The following is a 25,207-nucleotide window of genomic DNA, read 5'->3' as shown; positions in this document are numbered from 1 at the left end:
AGTCATTCACGTTTGTTATTATGCACGCATAATAAAGTAATTAATGTGATTTGTAAATGTGTTCAGACATTTATTTGCATACTGACATGGCTGTTTTAGAACGATTAACTATAATATTGTATGAGATTTCCATTCAAATTTAAAACATAAATTTAAGCTACTGTATGCATTGCCTGTTTCAGAACAAAACTCAATGACATTTAATTCACTCAGCAGCCCTAAAACCAGCAGAGCATATATTTATATACTTTCTGGCAACCAGTCAAAAAAAAGCATTAATTTTAAAATATAATAGTTGTTTTTTTTATCTTATTTTTATTTTAAAATGTAGTATTATTAGACTTTAGATTTTAAAATATAATAGTATTTTTATTTTATTTTACAATATAATAGTATTATCACACTTTATTATTTTGATTTTGTATTTTATAAAAAAAAGTAACAATAATCGTATTATTGCTATCATTAATATTTTTGTTATTATTTATTGAATTGACGTTTTTATCATATTTCTGTTCACCAAATTATATATTATTATGACTACATTATGAATGTACGTATGTGTTATGTCGTATGTCTTACATAGCCATACAAAATGAATATAATCAGAGAACACTGGACATATTGGGGACTATTAAATTACAATTATGAATACATTCAAATGATTTAGCATTGTGGTCTGAGCATTAGCTTGCTGACATTTGTATATGCGTTTGCTCGCACCAAATCTAGAAAAGGACAGCCAGATCATCTTTTAACGTGACCATTACTGCAGTCATTAACCGGAACTGAGAACTCCGGCCAAGATTCTCTCTCTGTGTTTTCTGTCTTTATCCCTTTGTTTTAGTAATTTAAGAAGAGACCAAGACTGGGGATAAATCTAAGATAGAGTCTGTTTTGTTTCTAATGGATTGCAGAGACACAGCAGCCTGACGTACACATCAATATTTCATTGGTTCCGTTTTAGCACTGGTGAAAAAGAAAACAGGAAGTTGCTCACTGATGCCAGTTATCATTGCTTCCTAAAGGGTTTCTTTTCTTTACATCCTCAGTGAGAGTATGAGGTTATACATGCACACTCCATGTCCGTTCAGTCTTGATTTAAGTGGCTGTGTAGTTGATTTTTAATATTCTTCTCGCATTGTTATTCTTAAATAATTCATGAATGAATGCACAAATGATTATTTTGTTTTTCAACACATTTGAAAGCGGCTCTTGATGCAGTCATTTATACAAGATGCTGAGGCTACACAAGAGTGCGTTCCAAGAAATAACACACAAATAAGCATGTGAAACATGAATACAAACAATTACGAACACTGTCTATCAATATTTCATCAACTCCCACTTAAGTGTAGCCTTCGGTCTGTTTATTGATTTTGCATTCTCCAGGTCACGACCGGATCTGTTTGGCTGGCAGTGTTTTTAAGGAAATGTATGAGAAGCAAAAAACACAGCCATGGTTACACGAAAAGATTTGTTCATGTGTACAGTTTACTGTCCATAGTATGATCGCCGCAATAATAAAAATGTCAATAGTCAATAGCAATATGGTCTAAGAAACACAAAAAGTTGCTTCTTTATAGAATTGTATTCAAACAACTAATGACGACTTACATTTGGTACGTTTGGTCATCACAGAAAGCTATCTGAAGACATTTTTGTCTTGACTAATAGTTTCAAAATATTATTTTCAAATAATAGAAGGTGACTAAGAGAATTCAGAATATTATTTAAAAATTCACTTTTTTATTATTTTGTTTTGTGTTAGTTACATTTTAGTAATCTTTGGAATCCATTTTAGCAGTCTAATATATTTTTTTATTTGATCTGTTTTACTTTGTTCCGTTTTTCACCTTTGGTGTTTCACTGAATAATTTTATTAATTACATTTGAACAGTGTTGCCAAATTAAGCTACTTTAACAGTGTTGCTGCAGATTGTTTTTCGTGACTGGGGGTTTAAGCGAACCCCAGGGAAACCCCCCCCTCGAAATGCGCCTGGGCTGGTTTTGATTAGCAATAGGGAGGGTTTGTTGTGAAAACCTGACAACCCTGCGTTTGAACGATGTAAAATAGTAAGTAAATGATGAGAAAAGGTTCTATTAATGTCAAAATACTGTAATTCCAAGCATTTTTTTTCTCTTATATGCACTATGGCCTATTATGCACTTTTAGCACTGTCGTAGTCATGCTAGCTGATAATAATAGTGTGCAGTAATTATAGATCTTTATTTATAGAACGCTATGACCTTCCTAAGAATCTTTTTTACGAGGCTTTGTATTTCTGCTTCCTGTCACTAAATGGATCCAGTGGCTGCTGCACTGCCACTGTCTGACCATTCATACAAACCGTAGATACTGGGCTGTAACATTTTCTATGTGTTCATTTAAGTGTGTGAGAGAGGCCCAGCTGCATGTGTGTTATAAATGGCTACCCTGGCACCACTATGTAGGTTTCTCTTTCTGTAGAAGTGGGTCTCAAAGCAAACCCTGGAGGGTTCATTACTGCGATTCATCATTCTCGGCCTACTGGTGTCGAGCTCCAAATTACGTCTTTGTCACTATTTTTAGCGAGTGTGTGAGAATGTTAAGGTGTGTGAGAAGCCAGACAGGTTGTTGAATGTGGCCGCGACCCTTTTCTGTTCACCGGTTATATATCCCTCATAATTACAACGGCAAATGATGTCATCGCTTAAATTTCCGAACTGCGTGTTAATCTGTATCTGCACTCGTGATACATTAGGGATTATGCAGAATTAATTAATTGACCGCTCTTTCACTTCACGTAAATGAGAAACGTGATGTTATGCTGACAGTTGCTGAGAGGAACTCAATTCCTCCGGTGCACTCTATATACTTGTGTCTGGGTTTGTGTCACGGTAGTGTGGTAAACAGTCTGGATTTCCTCTTTAGAGGTTTGGACATGGCGTAGTGCTTAATTGCTGTGTCATATTGATTTTTGGCAACTTAATTCTAATCTAATTTAACGAGTTCCACTAATGTGCCTCATTACAGCAATTATATGTATGGTCACATTATCAAGTTCCATTGTCTGTAGGAATTCATAGTAAAAAAAAAAAAAAAAAAAAACTACATTACCCATGATTCATAACAGTTGCAAAAACGCTCCAAATAAGCTCCGCCCACTCCCATTAAGCACAGTGAATGACAAATGCATATTGCTTCTGTAGATATAAATGAATAGCTGTATATTTCACTATCATTTTTAATTTAATTATATCTTTTGCAACTCTGCAAAATACAGAGTTGTAGTTGTTAAACTAAGACCATTGACAACAGTCTTCCGGAACATTCTACAAATGCTTTCAGAACCAATGGCACTTTGAAATCTCCAACTGCCATTGAAAATTGATGATGTCTGGATGCTTTAATTGAAATGAAGATGTCATAAGAGAAAATATGCGTCTCCATTTGATGTTTCCATTCATTTTGTTTTGAGGATGTGGAATTGAAGGTCACGTATTACTCAGAGTACCTTAATAATTCAAGTACATTTACAGTCTTTAAGCCCTGCTTAGACTGGTGTTTGGAGCTAATGAATGAATCGGTCAGATTGACTCACAGATCAGCCATTTAAATGTAGTAATAAACCCACCTTAATTTGTTAAAACAAAACAGACACTTAAGCTGGACTAGCTAAATAGAGCACTCTTGTGATTTTGAAACTTTTTCTTGTATAATAGTAGGCATAAAGCTACATATTTGATGTGTCAGAGCAAATGTAAGGAAGTAGACTGAACACTCTCGACATAAAGGGCCCATCTGAATCCAGACTATGTCATTTTCTATTCCTGTATCTTCATTCTCTTCCGGCTTGTTTCTATTTTCATGAAGTTAAAAAACAACCCAAAACATATTATATTTTAAATAAGTCTTTTACATTCACCAAGACCACATTTTTATGAAAATAAAGTACAAAAATACAGTAGATATTTATATTGTGAAACAGCATTGCAATTCCATCTATTTTAAATTAGATTAAGAATTATTTAAATTATTTTCAATTATAATAAAATGTCATTTTAAAATGTAACCTGGTCCTTTGATGCATCGCTGAATTTTCAGCATCATTTACTTTAGTCTTCAGTGTCACGCAATCCTTCAGAAATCACATATACTGTTAAAAAAAAACATTTCTTATTATGATTGTTGACATCAGCCATTTTTTGTGAATAACATTATGCATTTTTCAGGATGTCTAAGATAAAAGATAAAATTGACAAAAAGTATTAATAATAGAATGTGAATGTGTGTGTACATAAATAGGGTTTTAAAGTATTTCACTGTGTACTACTTGGAATTTTTTGCGTCATATATGTCCTTTGTAATGGATATTTATAAACATCCGATGTTTAAATCATCCAATGTGTAGCAATATGCTAATCATCTTACATTGGTTTATTTGTATAGAAATCCAAAACAATTTAGGTCACAGAATTTGTTTTTTGCTCTCTCCTCATCTTTATGTGCTCAGATTCAGCGTGGTCCCTGCATCAATAGATGCCACACATATAAGCTTTTTGCGAATCTTGAAAATGATGTCATCGCTCTCCTAGCAACTGCTTAGCAACCAGTCTTGGAGTGCACCCAGAGCTGGAATCCCTTTAATGCGACTGGGTTTCTGCAGTCACCCTCTCAAGATTGAAACAAAAATGTGACGTTGTTGTGTAATTCTCCCTCCTATTCCTTGAAGAGTTCGCTAGTGCTGTTTTTCTGTTAGCGAACTTTTATATTTACATTTTTATGTGCTCAAACCTATTAGTTTAAATTGACTCATTTATTGGAGCACCATTCATGATGTATTTGTGTTCCCACAACCTTGAACATGCGGTTTTAGTGTTTTCACCTGCCCATATGTGTTCATGTGTCTCATGTGTGTGTCTGTGTGTATTAACACGCTCTGTCTTTGTGGTATTGGTGTCTTCTAGGCTCATGTGGTTCAGCGCTGGCTTGTGCATCAGGACAGTAGTTTGAGTGGAGAGGGTTCATCGGAGGCTCAAGGTGGAAAATGGCACTTTGGTGGAAGAGTAAATATCTTAGTACTGCCTCTCAACACTTTACTTCCCTCTTTCCTGACAAATCGTGTGTGTCCTTGTGGCTTCTTAATCGTTTCTGTCTGTAGTACTCTCGTGGTTGTTGTGGATCTGGTGGCAGGTCTTGTGTTTGAATGTTGTGATGTGGCTAATAACTTCAGTTAGCTTCGCTAGTGTTCCTGTAGTGTTTCTTCATCATTCTCTCGTTCTTAACATGCTCTGGTTCTTCATATTCCTTACATGAGATTCTGTGTGTTTTGTGTGTTTAACAAATGTTTTTTTGCGGTAAAAACTCACTCAGGGATCGTCTCCTGCTGTGGCTTCTGATTGCTGATATCTGTCAGAATGTCACTTACGTTATCAGCAGATGTACTGGGGAGATTACAGAGGGATAATATAGACGATATCAAACAATAAAAATTAGATCCAATGTGCAAATGCATTCACAGATGTAAGAATGATATTTATAATGTTGCATAAGATTTATTTTTCAAAACAAGACTGTTAGTCCAAGAATAAAAAAATAAAAAAGCAACTGTGCTGTCTAATGAATAATCATGTTCAAAATATAATATTTTGTTTAGTGTGTGTGTTGTAATATATATATATACTTAAATACACACACACTCTACATTTAAGAAAAATATGAGAGAGAAAATTATTTATATTTTAAAAAATATAGAAAGTATAAATGTTATGTATATATATATATATATATATATATATATATATATATATATATATAGAGAGAGAGAGAGAGAGAGAGAGAGAGAGAAAGAGAGAGATGTAAAAACATTTAAATATTTTCAAAATATATGCTGTATGTGTGTATTTATATGTACATAATAAATATACACAGCATACACACATATGTAAGCACAAACTTTTATTTTGGATGTGATTGATCGTTTGACAGCACTAATACACACACACACTATTTGTGTATAATGTGTTCATTCTACAATACAATATACGGCATCATAAATAAACACTTACCCTCATCTGAATAATTACAACGTTAATTTGTTTAGCGTTTGTCGCCAGGTACTAAAAATAGATTCACAATGTCAAGCTTAAAGAAGGCTGTGTCATGATCAGGGCTGCTGCGCCAATTTCATGCTGATGACAATTTGGTGCAAAGCCCATGACAAGATCAACCGGCATGTCCTTTTCAGTATCTCAGAGACAAGACAATCCATCAGAATTATGTTTTAGGTGGACATTCATTTTTCAGAAAGATAATGACCCAAAACACTTCTCAAAGTTGTTCAAGAGCTATAATCTGCGTTCTGTGTGTCTATTAAAGAATATATTAAAGACGCACTGCAACAGAATCAGACAGGGCAGACAACTCCTAGCTCAAATATATTTAGTGAACGATGATGATAACTTATCTGTGTTGGTTTTTTGTATTAAAGAGAAGAAAACTTGATTGTATGATTAAAGAAAACGTAAATCACCGAAAATTCATCAGGCTGATTGTGGATAATGATTGATAAAGAATGATGGATGTTGATGTTGGTCCAAAAATAAAATAAAATTAAATCCTATGTGATTCAGCAATTCCTTTCAGTAATATATACGATGGCACACACACACCATTACTGCAAAGTCATGTTGATGGATGCATTGCACTGTGCCGTCACCTGAGGACTGAGCAAATGAGGGTACAAAATGACTTCTTTCACCTCACTCAGTATTGCATCCACATCCTCCATTGGGAGGAAAACCGACCTGTCAATCATCCCCTACTCAATCACAGAGCAGAGACAATCAAAACATTTCTAGACTGCAGAGTATCTGACAAATCAATTCAAGGACTCAATATAACTGTGACCACATCAGAGCAAATCGTATTAGTCGTTGCATGGAAAACCACAAAATATCACTCATGGATTTTTTAATACCTAGCAGCAGGAATGAAGAATTCTGGGTAGGGAGCCGAACGCGCAGAAAGAACAGGGCGATATAGAGTCATGTTTTTGAAATATTGCAGTGCATACGGGGAACAGAAATGCTCTATGTTCTGGACCCGTTAGCATGAACGCTACAGGAGGGAGAGAGAAAGACGAAAGAGAGGGTTGGGAACAGTAGGTATGGAGTTGTTAGCTAGTCCCCCGAGAAAAGAACAGCTGAGATCAAGAGGAATGCTGTGAAGACAGACAAACAGACAAAGAGAGAGACAGGCTCGGATGATAGATGAAAAGTAAAAAGTACTTAGACGAACAGGGAACATTAATACAGATGTACGAAAAGAAATCTGGTTATGATTAATTAGGTTAGGAGTTTTGCATAGCTCTTGAAATGTGATGGATATAATTAAACATTAAACATTCGGTACAGTAATCTTACTCTGTTTCAAAAACATTATCTAGTTTACAAGAAAATATTTTTTAAAATTACGCACTTCAGCTTTAAAGCTTTAAGGGGCGAAACCAGCCTGGTGTATAACCTCAAACTCCATAACTTCTGAAAATTAGATGATTTTACACAGAGAAAAACTGATTCAGTAACTGATGGGTTGCTGTTATATGGCCCCTGAGCCGGCTGAAACCAGATCTTCTCATCTCTGTGGACGCACACAACACAAAATGAATTCCTAATTAGAGCTGTAAGTCAGTCTGTATCTCTGATCTTTTATTAAGTGCTAAACATCCAAAAGACCTTGTGCAAAAAACCCTGTAGTTTAACAATCTATTTGTCGATTAAAATTTGGATTTAGTTTTCATTTCCTGTTCTCTCTATCTGTTTCAGGCGGATGCGTCAACCAGTTTCCTCCGTGCTGCACGCTCAGGTAATCTGGAAAAGGCTCTGGACCATATCAAAAATGGAATAGACATCAACACAGCCAATCAGGTGAGACAAAAATCCACGCAGCACTGTCATCAAGCGTTTAAAAATGTAGACATGTAGGTCTAACACAATAGAATTCTTAACATATTCTATTTTTTTTTCGTCTCTGGCGAGCTACAATAGACATTTATTTCTTACATGAATCAAAAACTGTTGATTTGAATCAAAATTCTAGGAAACCATTGTGAGTCCCCTATATGACCACTAACACAGAAGTTAAGAAAAGAAAGGGTTAAAATCACTCTGAGCATTTTTGCAGCTGCATTGCATTGCCCGTCTCACATCCATGCCTTGAAAGCCCGAGTAACTTTGAAGCCCATTAATAGTACGGCCTAAATTCAGAAATTGCTATTTAGAGCTATAAATTCATCATCCTGTATATTGGGATCCACATCTGTGTGTGTGTTTGTTTGCCTGTGCCAATGTGTGTTTTCTCGTCTGTATTAACCCCCCAGTGTTCTTGTGGTTGGACAGTACAGCTGTGTTTACAGTGTCAATGCAGAGCTGCGTTCAATGCCCTAATCAGTAAATTGCCGTAATTAATCACGCCAGCACGTCTTCCTCCTCTAACCCCCTCACCGGTCATGCTTTTGCACCCACTTGCATCATAACGCTCTGTGTCGCTTGCTTTAAATAGCATATTGTGATATTTGCAGAAGAGCTATGTTTGGTTCTCAGAGACGGGTTAGTGAATGGACCAGAGCGGCTGGCTGACTTCCCGCATTGAAAAGCTCTGAAAATGAACGCCCACTCTGTATGCTCCCAGCACACACACACACACACACTCACACTCACATTGACTACTACAGCACCTTATAACATCATTCACAGACAGGATTCCATCGGGAACCTGCCGCCCGTCTCCGATATGCAACCTAGACTATTTCCATGCGTCTTGGAGGTTTTTATAGTTACGTGTTTGGATAAACTGAAGGTATACGTCTCCTGTGTGATGCTGATTTCACAGCGTGAACGTCTCTGTGCTGTCGCAACACATTTCGCGGGGGCTTAGACCGGTTTTGACAGTGAGACGGATTAAGCCCTCTGCACCGGTGCTTTGGGACTAGAGAAAATTCGAGAATCAGCAAAACCATGGTTTAAAGCTAAGAGCATGTGCTTAATTTCCACCTCAGCTCCAAGCAGGTAATTGTTAATAAAATTTTCAGACAATTGATGATCTTGTCCTAAAGTGTAATTTTTCTTTATGTTACAGGTGACTAACTAATGGCTGTAAATGGTGCTAATGTTGTTAAGCCTTTTCATCTATTTCAATCGAAAAATTATATAGCTAAAAACTGATCTATGAATATGGTACAGTTAAGTTCTTTACAAAAGCCATTTGCAAAATGATGTGCAAGAACTCAAGCACAATAAATTTCCTTTTATACAAAAGTGAAAATTAAGTCATTATACTTTTATCTTGACATTTCTGTTTATGTCTATGATGAATCACACTGGTACTGGGCTACTCCACAGCAGTACCTGCCTGAACCAGTCTAAATAGTCAGAATATAAACCTTATTATAGGTGTACCATATTTATTCAGGACAAGCCAAAAGCACGGTTCAGAAAATTGATTTATTGTATACTCGCTTAAAAACATTTTTTTTGTCTAAAATATGTAAAAAAAAGAAAAGAAAAGAAAAAAAGAAAAACCTTTACACAACAACACAATGTAAGATGTAATATTTCCTGACAAGGATTCTCAACAAAATATTAAAAATGAACATTTTATTTATGATTTATATTTGTCCAATTATACCTCTTGAATTAAAATCTACACTTCAATTTCAATTTCTGTTACTAATTTGTAACAGACCGAATCTGTTACACAGCTGCTTATGTAACCAAAAGATTGTCTTGCAGACTTTTTACAACGTAATTTTAAATTCAGTTACACAGCTATAAAATAAAGTGTATCAAGATTGTATTTAAGCGTACTTCACGTGTATCTATCTTATCTAGCTGCACCTTAGTTTGATATAACCCGTTAGTACAAAGCTTAAATACATGTAATACCTTTCTAATTACATTAAAATTACAGAATATTGCACAGGCATAAGCTACTTAAAATGAAATGTATTAAAATTGTACTTAAGTGTAATTAGCGGTGTATGTGTAACAGTAGTTCCATAACTTATTTACATGATAAGTACATTTTATTTCATGTAAGTACAATGGCTACTACTAAGTACCTAATTAGATAATTACTCTATATTATGACACCTTAAAATAAAGCGATCTTACGTCCTTGTGTTCTTGTTCTGTGTCATCATTAACGTCAAACTTCAGTTCCAATTCTCACTTTTGATCTATTTAATGCAACCTTGCTAAATAAAAAAATGTATTTCTTACTGACACTAAGATTATATAAATATATTGTATATCCGGAGAATGTGAAAGAACCAGTGTTCCCGATCCATGAACATACAGCGCTGAGCGTGGCTTTCAATAACTCTGTGTTATTTCCCAAGATATTATGAAGCACATCCAGAGAATATTAATGCCAAACGGGCACGTGTGGCTGTTTTCATCAGGGCTCCTCCCCACCTTCTGCAAAAACACCCCTCCATCTCCGCTCCGTCTTCTTCTACTCTGCGCATGCACTGTGCAGCTGCAGTAGGAGCTCATTAGAGATGAGTGACACTGCAGTATGAAGGGGATTCCGGTCAGACTAGCAGAGCAGAGCCCCCCTATGGCCGCTCCAGACTACACACCCAGCTTCCCTACAGAAGCACACACTGTACCTTGTACCGTTCTCCGATCGGCCTTTACCTCTACCGGCTTTTTGTCTGTTTCCTCCGCTGCTCCATTTCCACGCCGTGTTTAATGAGAGCTCCACAGATCTGTAGATGTCTCAGTGCTTCACTGTGATATTTTTAGGCTGCCCTCCTCTCAGTGAGTCATTTGACAGGTAGACGGGGAGAGATAAAGAGATAGACTTGAGATGTGTCAGGGTGGGTTTTTTTTGAGACCGGGTTTTTCAGCGCATCGTGTTTTCTCTTGCATTCGCAGAATGGGCTTAACGGGTTGCACTTGGCCTCCAAAGAAGGCCACGTTAAGATGGTGCTGGAGCTGCTGCACAATGGAATTGACTTGGAGACTACTACAAAGGTAAATCTACTTCCTTCAGTCACTCAGGCTTCCTCCAGCAGGCCAACAACAGATTCATAAATGTGATAGTAAACAGTCATTAGCCTACAGATATTAACTGCTTATTAACTGTTACCCAGTGGAAGAAATATTTAAAGAGTTAATTTGCAAAAACAGCTACATTTTTAACATTTCTCAGACTTCATGTTTTTAAATTGTGCCTTCTAATTAATCTCAATTAAAGTGCAGGTGGGTTATTTTGACTAGAAAATAAAAAATAACTTAAAAACTCAGCTAACACGATAAAAACAGTATGAAAATGAAAACCTGTAATTGCAAATAAATTCTTCATTTAATAATATCCTTATTAACAAATAACAAATAACTATCAACTTTGCCATTTATTATTCTGTCATCATTTACTAACCCTCGAGTAGTTCCAAATCTGTATCAATTTCTTTGTTTTCCTGAACACAAAGGAAGATATTCTGAGGAAAGTTTGTAACTAGGCTGTTTTGGATCACCGCTGACTTCTATAAGACATTTTTCCTACTATGGAAGTCAGTGGTGACCCAGAACAGCCTGTTCATATTGTATATGTGTTCATATTGTATTATGGAGATAAAGGTATGGTTAGGTACAGGTTTGGTGATATGGGTTGGTTTTTAAGCGTGGGTTAAGGTGCAATAGATGAGTGTAACTACAACATATACAAGTGTTTAACATGAATTGTTGGATTTTTGTCTGTATTATATTTACACAACTATTTAATTTGTAGAAAGGGAATACCGCCCTTCATATTGCTGCTCTGGCCGGTCAAGAGAAAGTGGTTGCTGAACTGATCAATTATGGTGCCAACGTCAATGCCCAATCTCAGGTTAGTCTGAGCCTTAAAACGCGAAACAACAAACCTAGAAACCTTGTGTTGACGAGAGGTTTCATTTGTTTGTTGGTGTCATTTTGTACAGAAAGGTTTCAGTCCGCTGTACATGGCAGCACAGGAGAATCACTTAGAAGTGGTAAAGTATCTACTTGAACACGGAGCCAATCAGAGCCTTCCAACTGAGGTGAGTGACACGACGAATTCAAATGCAGCAGAAATCAAACCCGTATGATCCTACAACTCTTGATTTCTTCTTCTAGGATGGCTTTACTCCTTTGGCGGTAGCTCTTCAGCAGGGTCACGAGAACGTGGTGGCCCTTCTGATAAATTATGGCACCAAGGGCAAAGTGCGTCTGCCAGCGCTGCACATTGCGGCACGCAACGACGACACGCGCACTGCTGCCGTACTCCTGCAGAACGACCCAAACCCAGACGTCCTCAGCAAAGTACGTGTTTGTGCTCATCTAAAAGGTTTTCTCTCAGCACGAGTGAGCTTACGCATCATGACTCACTGAGCTCAATGCAGCCGCTCTTGGCTTGTAATTGCAGTGATGACTATGTGACAAGATAAACAGAACTGACTTTGTTTAAAGATCCATCAGCGTAGGTGTTGCTGTTTTGTATATACACTGAATCAATGAAATGCTACACTCTTTTCTCGTAGACCGGCTTTACTCCTCTCCACATCGCAGCCCATTATGAGAATCTCAGTGTCGCCCAGCTTTTGTTAAACAGAGGAGCCAATGTGAACTTTACGCCCAAGGTCAGTGCAGCACTCACGTTAAAGGCTCATGCTGTTTTGCGAAAGATTACATGAACTTCTCACTTTCTCTCCTTTTCTCTTGAAGAATGGCATTACTCCATTACATATTGCTTCCAGAAGGGGGAATGTGATTATGGTGCGGCTTCTGTTGGACAGAGGAGCTCAGATAGATGCCAAGACAAAGGTGCAGTATCAATTAGGGATGTGCAAAATATCTTAGTTTGCAGTGATGATATTTTTGACTTAAGGCTAAAACTATTGAAAATAATTTTGAATGCAGGCTAATCCTTTACAGGCCAGAATATAAACATATAGAAAAAAATAAATAAATAAATTGATGAATAAAACATTACAAAGTTACATCTAATAAAAATGATTCAAACTAAAATGTAAATTTCAACATAAAAATTTAATTAGACTGAATTTACAGCATCTATCCAACTGTAGTCACATCTCACAGTGACATTATTTACTGGCTGAGATGAAAAATCGCACTGCTGAGACTGCTGAATCTGACTTATTTAAGTCTAGCTCATGGAGAATGACCTATTTTACTTCCTCTTGGGAAAAACAGGTATTTTCTCTTTGTGACAACTCACTGTTTTAATGGTATGCTTTAATGCATACATAAATAAGGACAGAAATTTCAGCTCATGTAGGATGCACTGAAACATGGCTGATAAATCCTTCAAACAGAGGATTTGCAAAATTGCTTATTCTTTCTGTTGTCTACAGGATGAGCTGACGCCGCTGCATTGTGCAGCCAGAAACGGTCATGTACGTGTGGTGGAGATCCTGCTAGACCAGGGTGCTCCCATTCAGGCCAAGACCAAGGTGACCAACTACAGTACATTACTAAGACGGACCATACAGTTATGGATCTTTTAACTCTATTGATGACATAATCATGCTGATCTATTAATAATTATGTGTTCCTCATTGCAGAACGGTCTATCTCCCATCCACATGGCAGCGCAGGGTGATCACATGGACTGCGTGAGGCAGCTGCTGCAATACAATGCAGAGATCGATGACATCACCCTGGACCACCTGACCCCGCTGCACGTTGCAGCCCACTGTGGGCACCACCGCATGGTAAAGGTGCTGTTGGACAAGGGGGCAAAAGCTAATGCTCGTGCTCTGGTTAGTGCATATGTTGTTTTCAATTAATGTAATAACATATGTACAGCTGCACACAGTTTATATATATATTAGTTGATTTTTTTGGACTGTCTTTCAGAATGGATTCACGCCGTTGCACATTGCCTGCAAGAAGAACCACATGCGGTCCATGGACCTTCTGCTGAAGCATTCAGCATCTCTGGAGGCTGTGACTGAGGTCAGATTACTCTTCGGCTGTCACTTTGATGGATAACCTCTATTCACCTTGCACCATCTACGCCTTTAGCTTGACCCTTGTAGAAAATAGAAAGGCTGTGTAGGAATGAACAGTGACATCTTCACGATTACTCCACAAGACAGGAATATTTCAACATAATACACTTCCCTATAAAATTTTCGTAGTAATTAACATTTGTTCAAGAAATGTGTACTTTTTCACACAAGCTCACGGGCTCTTTGTCAGACTCTTTGTGCATTTTTAGAAGAAAAATTATTTTCTTTGTCGGACACCCAATTTTGAGCATTTTTTGCCACTGATGTACCTGTTTTGGTTCCATCTTAATCATAAATTGTACCGACCCCCAACGTTTAAGTGGTAATGTATGCAGCATTATTAATGTGTAGTTTGTTTATGGACATCACACAATTAACATCCATAAACACAAACCATTGTTGGTCCTTTGATTAATGACAGAACCCTTAAACACACTGAAAGTGTGAAAATACATGCTCTTATCTTTTAGTCGGGCCTGACTCCTCTTCATGTAGCTGCATTCATGGGGCATCTCAATATTGTGAAGAGTCTGCTTCAGAGAGGAGCTTCACCCAACGCATCTAATGTGGTAAGAACTGTCTAATCTATTCAGAACCTCAGAGATACCCAACAATCGAATCCCAAAGGCACAGGTATTCTGCTTTACAAATGGGCTAATGTCTTTAGCAACGATTATGGCAGAGATAGCAGTTTTCTTTTCAGAACTAAATGTTCTGAACTAAACTGTATTTCAATGTGCCTTTGTAGAAAGTGGAGACCCCTTTGCACATGGCTGCCAGAGCAGGGCACTGCGAGGTGGCTCAGTTTCTGCTGCAGAACAATGCGCAGGTGGATGCCAAAGCGAAGGTACGCCGAACATGCAAGCAGATTTATCTCCATTTGTCTGCTTTTGTTTTAGAAATCTCACTCATCTCTTTTTCATTTCACAGGATGATCAAACCCCCTTGCATTGTGCAGCTCGAATGGGACATAAGGAGTTGGTGAAGCTGCTCTTGGAACATAAGGCAAATCCAGATTCAGCCACCACGGCAGGTCACACTCCTTTGCACATCGCCGCCCGCGAGGGTCATGCGCAAACCACACGCATCCTGCTCGACGGGAATGCCCAACAAACCAAAATGACCAAGGTTGTTTTTTCTCTATTTAACCCTTTGTAAGCTCTGCCGTAAAGTCTGCATGAACTGGAAGCCTTTAACTTCTATATTGTGATGTACTTTCGAGAGAAATGGAATATAATAAACTAGAGTGTTTGTTTTTTCTACTGCAAATTGATTGGATGTATACTGACAGTTGGAGGTGCGTGGTTAATGATGTCATGCTGTCAAGCTGATGTCATCACAAAATGGCCATTGTTTTAGAGGGAAGGAACATTTTCAAATTTGGATAAAATATTACAATGGATTACAGACACATTTCTCATGCTTACTTTAAAATGCTTCTGACCTATCATACCTAGCATCTATTGCTATTCGTTTAGAAATTAGATATTATTAAAAAATGTGACATTCAGTAAAGTTAGCCATCGTAACTGAGGTGGGCAGAGCTTAACAAAGGGTCATTCACAAAACATTCACATCTTCATCTGTTTTCTCAACATTTATACCTGTTTTCTTACAGAAAGGATTTACTCCTCTACATGTAGCATGTAAATACGGGAAAGTGGATGTTGCGGAGCTGCTTTTGGAAAGAGGGGCCAATCCCAATGCAGCCGGAAAGGTAATTCATCAAGACAAACATCTGATATCTCAGTACTCGTCAGCTAATATCAGATGACGGTCAGCGGTGGCTGACTGAGGCCATGTGTCTCCTCTCTCCTCTCTCAGAATGGCTTGACCCCTTTGCACGTTGCCGTCCATCACAACAACCTTGATGTAGTCAAGCTGCTGGTCAGCAAGGGCGGCTCTCCGCACAGCACGGCAAGAGTAAGATTCACATATACACATTGCAATCTCTTGATAGGTGACTATTCTGTGCTGTGACGTTAAGGGTTGAGGTCTGTTTCACACTTTTGAAAGCCGTCCGATGAATACAGTCACTTTTAGTTTTCTTCTATTTGACAGAATGGCTACACAGCCTTGCATATCGCAGCCAAGCAGAACCAACTAGAGGTGGCAAGCAGTCTGCTGCAGTACGGCGCTAATGCCAACTCAGAATCACTACAGGGCATCACCCCTCTTCACCTGGCATCACAGGAGGGCCAACCTGATATGGTGGCACTGCTCATCTCCAAACAGGCCAATGTGAACCTGGGCAACAAGGTGATACACTCTTTAAGCTTAATTAATTGGTTTTTGGTCTACATCTAGATGTAGAATCTAAAATAGATTGAGATGCGTTGAAAGAGTATGGCACAAGGAATTGAAAGGATGCGTTTAATATTCCTCTGATATCCTATTTGTGTGTGTGTTTGTACAGAATGGGCTGACACCTCTGCACCTGGTTGCTCAGGAAGGGCATGTGGGCATTGCAGACATGCTGGTGAAGCAGGGTGCTTCAGTCTATGCAGCCTCAAGGGTAAGACACTTCAGCGCACAAAGAAACACACACAGACTCTGCAGGGCCATCTGTAGAATGTCCTAGAATTTAGACCTCAGAGCCTTGTGTAATTTAGTCTGTGCCAGTTCTGGATTGACAAACAGTGCTAGATCTACATTTAATGAAGAAAATATGAATTGAGGTTGGCCTCTACAAAACCTGTCAACATTATGCTATGTTGTGGGATGTTTTTGCTTCAATTATTAAGGTGTTCTGTGTGTTTTAGGCCATCGTTATGCAGTTGTTAAAGCGGTCATCAAATCCCATTTTTCCACAAGTTGCTAATACAGTGTCTGCAGAATATTTACATTATAAATTCTTCAGTGGTCGTGTAAAACTCTCTTTAGCCTTGTCAAAAAAGCTCTGTTCGCAGCGACCCGTTTTGGTGGATGTTTCTTTAAATGATAATGAGCCACTGCTCACCCCACCTCTCTCTTCTATGTCCTCAGTGTCTCTTATCCCATGTTCACTTTTGCATCCAACTACAAAACACCTGCATTGCTTACAAGACATTGTTGCCGCTGCATCTGCTTGAGCACAGAGAAAATAGTAGACAGCATACTACTGGCTGAGGGAGGAAATATGCTAATGGAGGTCAGGGGCGGGGCCTGAGTAGTATGATGTCATATTGTTCAAAAATCAAAACAGCTTGATAATTAGGTCTGTTTAGGGTTTTTGGGGATTAAAAAGTAAAAAAGTAAATGCATTTTAATCAGTGGTTTATTATTATATTCCGTTTCAGTGGTTGTGTCCACACACTGCTAAGACACGTTTATATGCAACTTAAAAGTGAATTTTGCATCCAGTGTTGTTTAGAGTGTTTCTGTGCAGTTGCTGATAAAGGGCAAGACAGATAAGCTTCTCAGTTATTTTTGATATTCTGATAACAAAATATGGCTCAGATCCCTCCTTCAATGAAAGCTTCAAAGCTTTAGGTGTCTGAAAAAAAGACCCTATTAGCAATACTAATAATAATGCTTTCTTTAGCAAACATCACTACTAAGGGGACATAATGAGCTATGCTGCTTTTTAAAATTCATTTGTCACCACATTAGCATATTTTTCTTTTTAAACACTTTGTAATATTAACTGGTAATGACTGTGTATATGCCCTGAAACCCACTTATTTTCCTTCTCACCCTTTTAAATCTCTCTCTCTCTGTTAGATGGGCTACACACCCTTACATGTAGCATGTCATTATGGAAACATAAAGATGGTGAAGTTCTTACTCCAGCAGCAAGCACATGTTAACAGCAAGACAAGAGTGAGTGCTACACTTCTGAATGTCCTGTAAACACTACAAAGTGTCACACTTTTAAGTATCAGTATTTATTTCTGCAATCTCATTTTCCCTTATCTGTCTTTTCCAGTTGGGATACACTCCTTTACATCAAGCAGCTCAGCAGGGTCATACAGACATTGTCACCCTGCTGCTTAAACATGGAGCCCTGCCCAATGAAATCACCACTGTGAGCAGACCCTTATTTATTTTATTTTATTGAATTATTGAAAAAAAGTAAATAAATAAAAAAAAAAAAATTATATATATATATATATATATATATATATATATATATATATATACATATATAATAACAATATATATATATATAATATATATATATATATATATATATATATATATATATATATATATATATATATATATATATATATATATATATATATATATATATATATATATATATATATATATAGAAATATAAAACTTTCAAGAAAAGAAAACTTACACTAGCTTCTCTTTTCTTTTTCCATTCTATCTATAGCTTGCTCTGTTGTTTTTCTAATATTTCTAATATCTCATTTCATTTAATAAAAAAAAAACCTTGCTACGCGTACTGCTTTAAGCTAACTGAGACTTGTTATATCATTTGCATATCATTGCTCTTTTGTTGATTTTGATTGTTTCCGTTGTCCTCATTTGTAAGTTGTTTCGGATAAAAGCATCTGCCAAATAAAAATATTTCATTATCAGAGTCAGATGTGAGGTTTAGTAACCTGACTGTGCTATCCGTGGCAGAATGGGACGTCACCTCTGGGTATCGCTAAGCGGCTAGGCTACATCTCTGTCATTGATGTGCTGAAGCTGGTGACTGAGGAATCTGTATCTATGGTGAGAGCCGTTTGCATCTCATTAACACTATCTGGTCTGAATTTGTGATTTCAGTCTCCAAGGCTCTTTATTCCATCATCTTTCATCTCCGGGTAATTGGGTTGTCATCTTTGATTTGTGCAACATTTGCCACCTTTGTTTATATATTCCCTCTCTATGCCTCAGATCACCACCGAGAAGCATCGCATGAGTTTTCCAGAGACGGTGGATGAGATACTGGACGTGTCGGAAGATGAAGGTGCGTACGGGTGGCTCAGATTGGATTTAGCCTGAAGGATCATACTGCCGTAAATGCCGCATTAAAGCACAGATTCTCAGCTGCTGTGACAAGGTCTCAGTGCCGTGAGGTTGGTGCTAGACTCTCGATGATAAACAGAAGCCAGTAGGCAGATGAGCTGGTAGGTCATATCCCAAAGTGACAGTCAGAAGTGAACTAGAGATTAGATATCTTATTACACTCGTAGTGCTGCATTGGCTACTTTACACACATAGAATCATTTGTGTATATTAAAGCATTTTGCGTATAACTTAAAGCATTTAATTGGATGCTTTACTTTTTTCACACGTAATTATCATATAGTATATAGCCCTTGACTGGACTGAACCACTTTTATGACACTTTTGTGGTGCTTTTATGGCGCTTGATAGCCGTTGTTCACCACCCAATCTTATTATAAAGAAAAGAGCAGCGTGGACATTCTGCTGAATATTTCCTTCGTTGTTTTAAAGAAAAAAGTTTGGACAGGGCTATACAATTTTTCATTACTCACTTCCTTGGCTCTAATCATTAAATGTTTTTGTTTCTTCTGAGAGATGATTGATAAATTTCCATTTATTCAGGACTTTAATGGATTGAAAAAGCGAAAGCAAGTATTTCTTGATAATCTAAATCTACTGTAAATCTACGGTAGCATCGCCAGCCTGAAATGTTCCTTCTTCCTTCCTGCTGTAGGAGTTGCTCAGCTAACATTAGGTAGGAGCGTCTCCCTCTCTCTGGCTTGGTTGTCCGGTTCTCAGTGGTTCGTGAAACGTGTGCCTCCATTTCAAGCACTCTCATCTTGTCTCTGGCCCTCAAGTCTCTCTAACCGCTCTCTATTCTAACATGTTGCTTCGTGTTATTACGGCGTCGGCCCCTCATCATCGTGTGTTCATGATGTTTCCTTTTCCTTTACTGACAGTAACATGTGTTTGTGGATCCATTATTGACAGGACTGCATCCCGAAATTTACTTTGTGTTCTCAGTTTGTTCTAAGGGTGTTTCTTGAACTATGGACACTTTTGGCCCAGTTTAATAAATGAACACACTTAAAACTTTATTTATATATATATATATATATATATATATATATATATATATATATATATATATATAAATGTGTTTATTTTATATTTTGTGTGTGTTTCTGTAAAACAAGTACAGCAAGACAAGAAAAAATATTATATATTATATTTGGTGCTTTCAAATTATTAATTGTGATTAATCATATCCAAAATAAACATTTTGTTTACATTATATGTATATGTGTATATATAAAAACACACACATACAGCATATTTTGAAAATATTTTTTTACATGTATTTACATGCATATATTTAAAATCATTTAAATTATATAATGTATAAATATATATAATATAAGTAACATATTTTTCTTAAATATGTACCTGCATGTGTGCATATTTATATATACATAATTAATATTCACAGTACACATACATATATTATGTAAACATTTTTTTATTTTGGATGTGATTAAGCATATTTTTACACTATATTGTATTATCATATATTATTATATGTTTATATATTTATTATTCTTTTTCATATTTTTATTTTTGGAGACATCGATAAAAAAAACTAGAGATTTAACTAATAAAATATATTTGAAAACTATTTAAAAAATTTATCAAGACATCAAAAAATTTTACAAAATAGAGAAATGCCGAAATGTGTTTGTATTAATAAAAAAAATCAACCAATGGGACATAATAGTGCTTGTAGTTAAGAAACACCCATAGATGAGGTTGTCTTTATCCAAACACTATGGGAGTCACACTGGGAGTGGATAATTTTAGTAATTGACTAATGATGATTATTTGACTCAGCAGAGGGCTCCAAAATGAACTGTCACAGTGGCTGTTTTACGCGTCTCTGAACACCTGTGATTAAGCCCCTACGATAACCCCAAACTATCTCTCCCATGCAGATTAAGTGTGATCTTCTCTGCACTACCAGGCATGCCCACTTCAGTAACCAAAACCATGCAATCTCTTCGAGTGTCTTGATTTTGTCATGTTTTCCATTTGCTCTGTGTGTGTATGACTTCATTGCTTGGACTTGGTGATTGAGTGAAGGTTCTTGTGTGTGCTCGACCGGGAATGATGGTGGATTGTAAATGATGAAATAACATCTAAGTTTTTTTCCTTTCTATTAATCCTCCTTTTTCTGCAAACATCAGTGTCTCTGACATATTTGGTGCTGTATGTAGGTGATGAACTTCTCGGGATGGATGGGGCTCGCTATTTGAAGCTGGATGACCTGAAAGACCAGGATGATGATTTTCTGTCTCCTAAGAAAACCCTGAGAGACTTTGAGAGTGGGATGGGCACGACGTAGGTCACAAGAGCAACAGATTTGTCATTTGACTAAGATTCTATTAAAGTTAGATTACAAATATCTCCTTCATTCTCTCCAGACCTTACTCACCCGCAATTCCCAGAATTCCATGCGTGTCACCTGAAACTGTCATGTTGGACCAGGTATTGTTTTCTTTGCTTCATGTGCTGAAATAAGAAATGTCCTTACTAAAAAATCCAGGTCTGGCGGTTTCTAGCCATTGTTTAATTTGAACAAGCTTTTTTTCAATGTATGGTCACTCCTATAAAGTAAAGTAAAATAAAATGAATTGTTCTTGATGGTTGCTACTCTTTCTAACAAATGAATTCATGTAAATTTTTCCACTCATTTGTGTATTAATGGTTATTTATTATTTACAAGTGACAATTTCTTCCTGTTACAACATTTTAGTACTTTGTATAACAAAAAATGGCCCATAGGATTTTTTTCTTAACTATTTAACGTTTTTGTGTTATTTAGCTTTCCCAGATCACTTTAAGAATAAACCTTCCAACAAAAGCATTTTTGAGAGAGTGAATTAAAATAATAAATGTAGCATTTTTTACATGATGTTTGTTTTTTTAATGCTTTATTTTGTCTTATTTGAGGTCAATTGAGCCCTACTTGACCATCCTTTGTAAGCTAGTTAGGTCCACTATACCATCTTGGCAAAGTTGGAAAGCGCTCGAGTTAGTTAACCCTGTAATATCTTCCAATAAGTGTTGTCTCTTTCTCTCTCTCAGTTTCATAAAGCTGTCATTGTACCTTTGTTTATGTGTGTGTGTGTGTGTCTTTGTGTCCGTGTGATCTGTGCTACTCCTGTGTGTCTGCAGCACACACCTGTCCCTTTGCCAAAGGAGTATGATGAGGACTCTCTAATCCCCAGTAGTCCAGCCACAGAGACCTCAGACAACGTTAGCCCAGTGGCCAGCCCCATCCACACTGGGTCAGTGCACATATTTTCGCAACCCTTGCTAAAGGCTTCTCACCGCTTTTATCTCCGTATTTATCTGTTGGTCATAAATGCTTATTTTTATACCTGTCTTCACTGTCATCAAGTGTCTAGGAAGCAGGTTCTTTTGAAGACGTTTGAACTGTTTTTTATACCGGGCTTTCGGCTGTTTTGAGGCGTCGTTGTACTGGGTGTGCTCACTGGCTGGTTGTTTGACAGGTTTCTGGTGAGCTTTATGGTGGATGCGAGAGGCGGCTCTATGCGTGGCAGCAGACATAATGGTCTTCGTGTGATCATCCCGCCACGCACCTGCGCCGCCCCGACACGCATCACCTGCCGTCTGGTCAAACCACAGAAACTCACCACCCCACCTCCTCTCGTGGAGGGAGAGGGACTCGCGTCTCGTATTATCTCTCTAGGGCCTTCCAGTATGCAGTTTCTGGGGTAAGGGTCCGTGTGCGTGTGTGTCTGTGTGTGTGCATATGCTTTAATGATTCTGGTTCGCCTATTTTGGTTCCTTAATGATTCCATTAATACTTGTCACGGCAAGAAATATGTTCTTAGAGTCTTTCTTACTTGGTGTTTCATTCTTAGTATTTCTGTCTTGTTTACCGTACATCTAAACACTCAAGATGCATTAACCTGTGAGGCAAGTTTATCAAAATAAATTGGGCTAATGCTAAAACCGGTTAGAAAAACCGGTCAGTGGGGTTAGGGAAAAGGGAAAGGGAAACTTCTTTTTCCTTTGAATTAAATTTATTTTTCTGACCCCACTGGCAGATTTTTTGTGTAAATTCATATAGTTTTTGTACTTTTTTTTAGCAAGACGACGACTTAAGCAAATCTGAATTTGTATACTGATGTGTCTTCATTTGAGAATTTTTATTAGTATAATATAATACGTTTTTAATATTTAGTTTTGGTATTTTTATATACATTTTTTGGCTTTGTTTTATAGTTTTTTTTCATTTATTATGTTTAAAAATAGGCAGTAACTTTTATTGTTTATTCATTGTTTTAAAAAATTTTCACCATATTTAAAAATAGGTTGTAAATTTTATTTTTGTTTTATTGTGTTGTTCTATATATATATATATATATATATATATATATATATATATATATATATATATATATATATATACATACATATAATGGCTAAATATTTATGAAAAGTATTCTTCTAGGATATTATTCTATTGTTCTTTTGTGCCAAGTGTCTATCAATCAATAAAAAAACAATAACTAATGCTTTTGCACCTTCTCATCACCTCCTTTAGGCCAGTCATCGTGGAGATCCCTCATTTTGCGTCCTTGAGCCGAGGTGATCGGGAACTAGTGGTTCTCCGAAGTGAAAATGGCTCTGTGTGGAAAGAGCACCGGAACCGCTATGGTGATGACGTTCTGGAGACCATTCTTAATGGAATGGATGAAGGTAGTCTTAAGTTTCACTGAGAGGAATTCCCATAAGCCTTTTATCGTTTTATTTTTTCTTTCAGTTATGTAGGTGGTACCTGCAGACAAATTACATATCACTTTACACTGCTCCAACAATTTCCGTAGGACTGACCTTATGACCTTGTAATCTCTTTGTGCTTTCATCAGATCTGGAAAGTCAGGAGGAGCTGGAGAAGAAAAGAATTCGGCGAATCATCTCTACAGACTTCCCTCTCTACTTCGCCGTGGTGTCACGTATTCAGCAGGAGAGCGATCTTATAGGTCCAGAGGGAGGTCAGCTGACGAGTAAGCTGGTACCTCAGGTTCAGGCCATTTTCCCTGACACGGCGGTCACTAAGAGGGTCCGACTTGGCCTACAGGTGAGATTTCATGATGTAGAGAATGGCAGTGAAGCAATATCAGCATACGATAATCGATTTATGATTCATACAGAATACATGATTACAGCACCTTGAGCCCATTCCAAGTACACTTGAACTTAATCAGCACTTAATCATAAGGTGATTATAAGTGATACTTCAAAAAAATGTTACTTGTTAAAAAAATTGTATTGCAAAAAAAAATAAAAAATTCTGTAAGCACTGTCATAAAATAAAAGAAACAAATTATATATATATATATATATATATATATATATATATATATATATATATATATATATATATATAATGCTAATAAATATGATTAATTCTATATTAATTATTGCTCTCAAATGACTAATCACGATTATTTGCATCCAAAATAAAAGTATTTGTTTAAATAGTATGTGTTCTATGTGTATATATATATATATATATATATATATATATATATATATATATATATATATATATATATATATATATATATATATATATACATGCACATGCATTATATATAAAAAATATTTACATGTGCTTGCATGTCTGTTTTATATCTAATTGACATTATATGAATATTAAGGTTAATGTATAAATATAATTTTTTTCTAAAATATTCTAAAACATGCATGTGTGTGTGATATACATAGGAAATATACACAGTACATATACGTATATTATGTAAACAAAAACTAAAAAAATGTCAAGGCTGCTACATAAATTCAGCAGAGAATGACGAATGAAATGGTTTATGAACCTTTTTTGACTTTATTTTATTCCTCTTCTTTCTACCCAGGCTCAGCCAATCCCTGATGAGCTGCTGACTCGGCAATTAGGAAACCAGGCCACATTCAGTCCCGTTGTGACAGTGGAGCCTCGTCGGCGCAAGTTCCACCGACCAATCGGGCTGCGTATCCCTTTGCCTCCATCCTGGAGGGAGAGTCCACGTGACGCCGGCGAGGGAGACACTACCAGCCTCCGCCTCCTCTGCAGTGTTATTGGTACGATCTGGGCCTGATCTATTTCAAAGAAAACATTGTCTGAAATTGATATTTATGTTTTGGGGAAAGGCAGATTGTCTTGAACCGCCAGTCTTTTTCAGCCTCAG

The 25,207-nt window shown here is 36.9% G+C and overlaps 1 protein-coding gene across 5 annotated transcripts in view; it reads left to right on the top strand.

Annotated features, from left to right (window-relative positions):
* Positions 1-25,207, top strand: part of ank1b (ankyrin 1, erythrocytic b) — a 62,587-nt gene that overhangs the window by 18,918 nt on the left and 18,462 nt on the right. For 4 of the 5 annotated variants that reach the window (XM_043220993.1, XM_043220990.1, XM_043220992.1 and 1 more), the window contains exons 2-30: positions 7,810-7,911; positions 10,924-11,022; positions 11,780-11,878; positions 11,970-12,068; positions 12,145-12,330; positions 12,549-12,647; positions 12,733-12,831; positions 13,383-13,481; positions 13,593-13,790; positions 13,888-13,986; positions 14,513-14,611; positions 14,791-14,889; positions 14,973-15,170; positions 15,661-15,759; positions 15,867-15,965; positions 16,104-16,301; positions 16,459-16,557; positions 17,745-17,843; positions 17,950-18,048; positions 18,621-18,713; positions 18,879-18,951; positions 19,666-19,686; positions 21,203-21,326; positions 21,410-21,473; positions 22,164-22,276; positions 22,502-22,726; positions 23,563-23,717; positions 23,888-24,099; positions 24,896-25,100. In XM_043220993.1, the coding sequence (XP_043076928.1) occupies positions 7,810-7,911; positions 10,924-11,022; positions 11,780-11,878; positions 11,970-12,068; positions 12,145-12,330; positions 12,549-12,647; positions 12,733-12,831; positions 13,383-13,481; positions 13,593-13,790; positions 13,888-13,986; positions 14,513-14,611; positions 14,791-14,889; positions 14,973-15,170; positions 15,661-15,759; positions 15,867-15,965; positions 16,104-16,301; positions 16,459-16,557; positions 17,745-17,843; positions 17,950-18,048; positions 18,621-18,713; positions 18,879-18,951; positions 19,666-19,686; positions 21,203-21,326; positions 21,410-21,473; positions 22,164-22,276; positions 22,502-22,726; positions 23,563-23,717; positions 23,888-24,099; positions 24,896-25,100 (3,553 nt within the window). The remainder of the gene's footprint in view (positions 1-7,809; positions 7,912-10,923; positions 11,023-11,779; positions 11,879-11,969; positions 12,069-12,144; positions 12,331-12,548; positions 12,648-12,732; positions 12,832-13,382; positions 13,482-13,592; positions 13,791-13,887; positions 13,987-14,512; positions 14,612-14,790; positions 14,890-14,972; positions 15,171-15,660; positions 15,760-15,866; positions 15,966-16,103; positions 16,302-16,458; positions 16,558-17,744; positions 17,844-17,949; positions 18,049-18,620; positions 18,714-18,878; positions 18,952-19,665; positions 19,687-21,202; positions 21,327-21,409; positions 21,474-22,163; positions 22,277-22,501; positions 22,727-23,562; positions 23,718-23,887; positions 24,100-24,895; positions 25,101-25,207) is intronic. The other variant, XM_043220991.1, reaches the window with a different exon arrangement.

This window comes from Puntigrus tetrazona, chromosome 21 (assembly GCF_018831695.1).
Source record: "Puntigrus tetrazona isolate hp1 chromosome 21, ASM1883169v1, whole genome shotgun sequence".
NCBI classification, from domain to species: Eukaryota; Metazoa; Chordata; class Actinopteri; order Cypriniformes; family Cyprinidae; genus Puntigrus; species Puntigrus tetrazona.
This window is presented reverse-complemented; position numbering and strand designations above follow the sequence as displayed.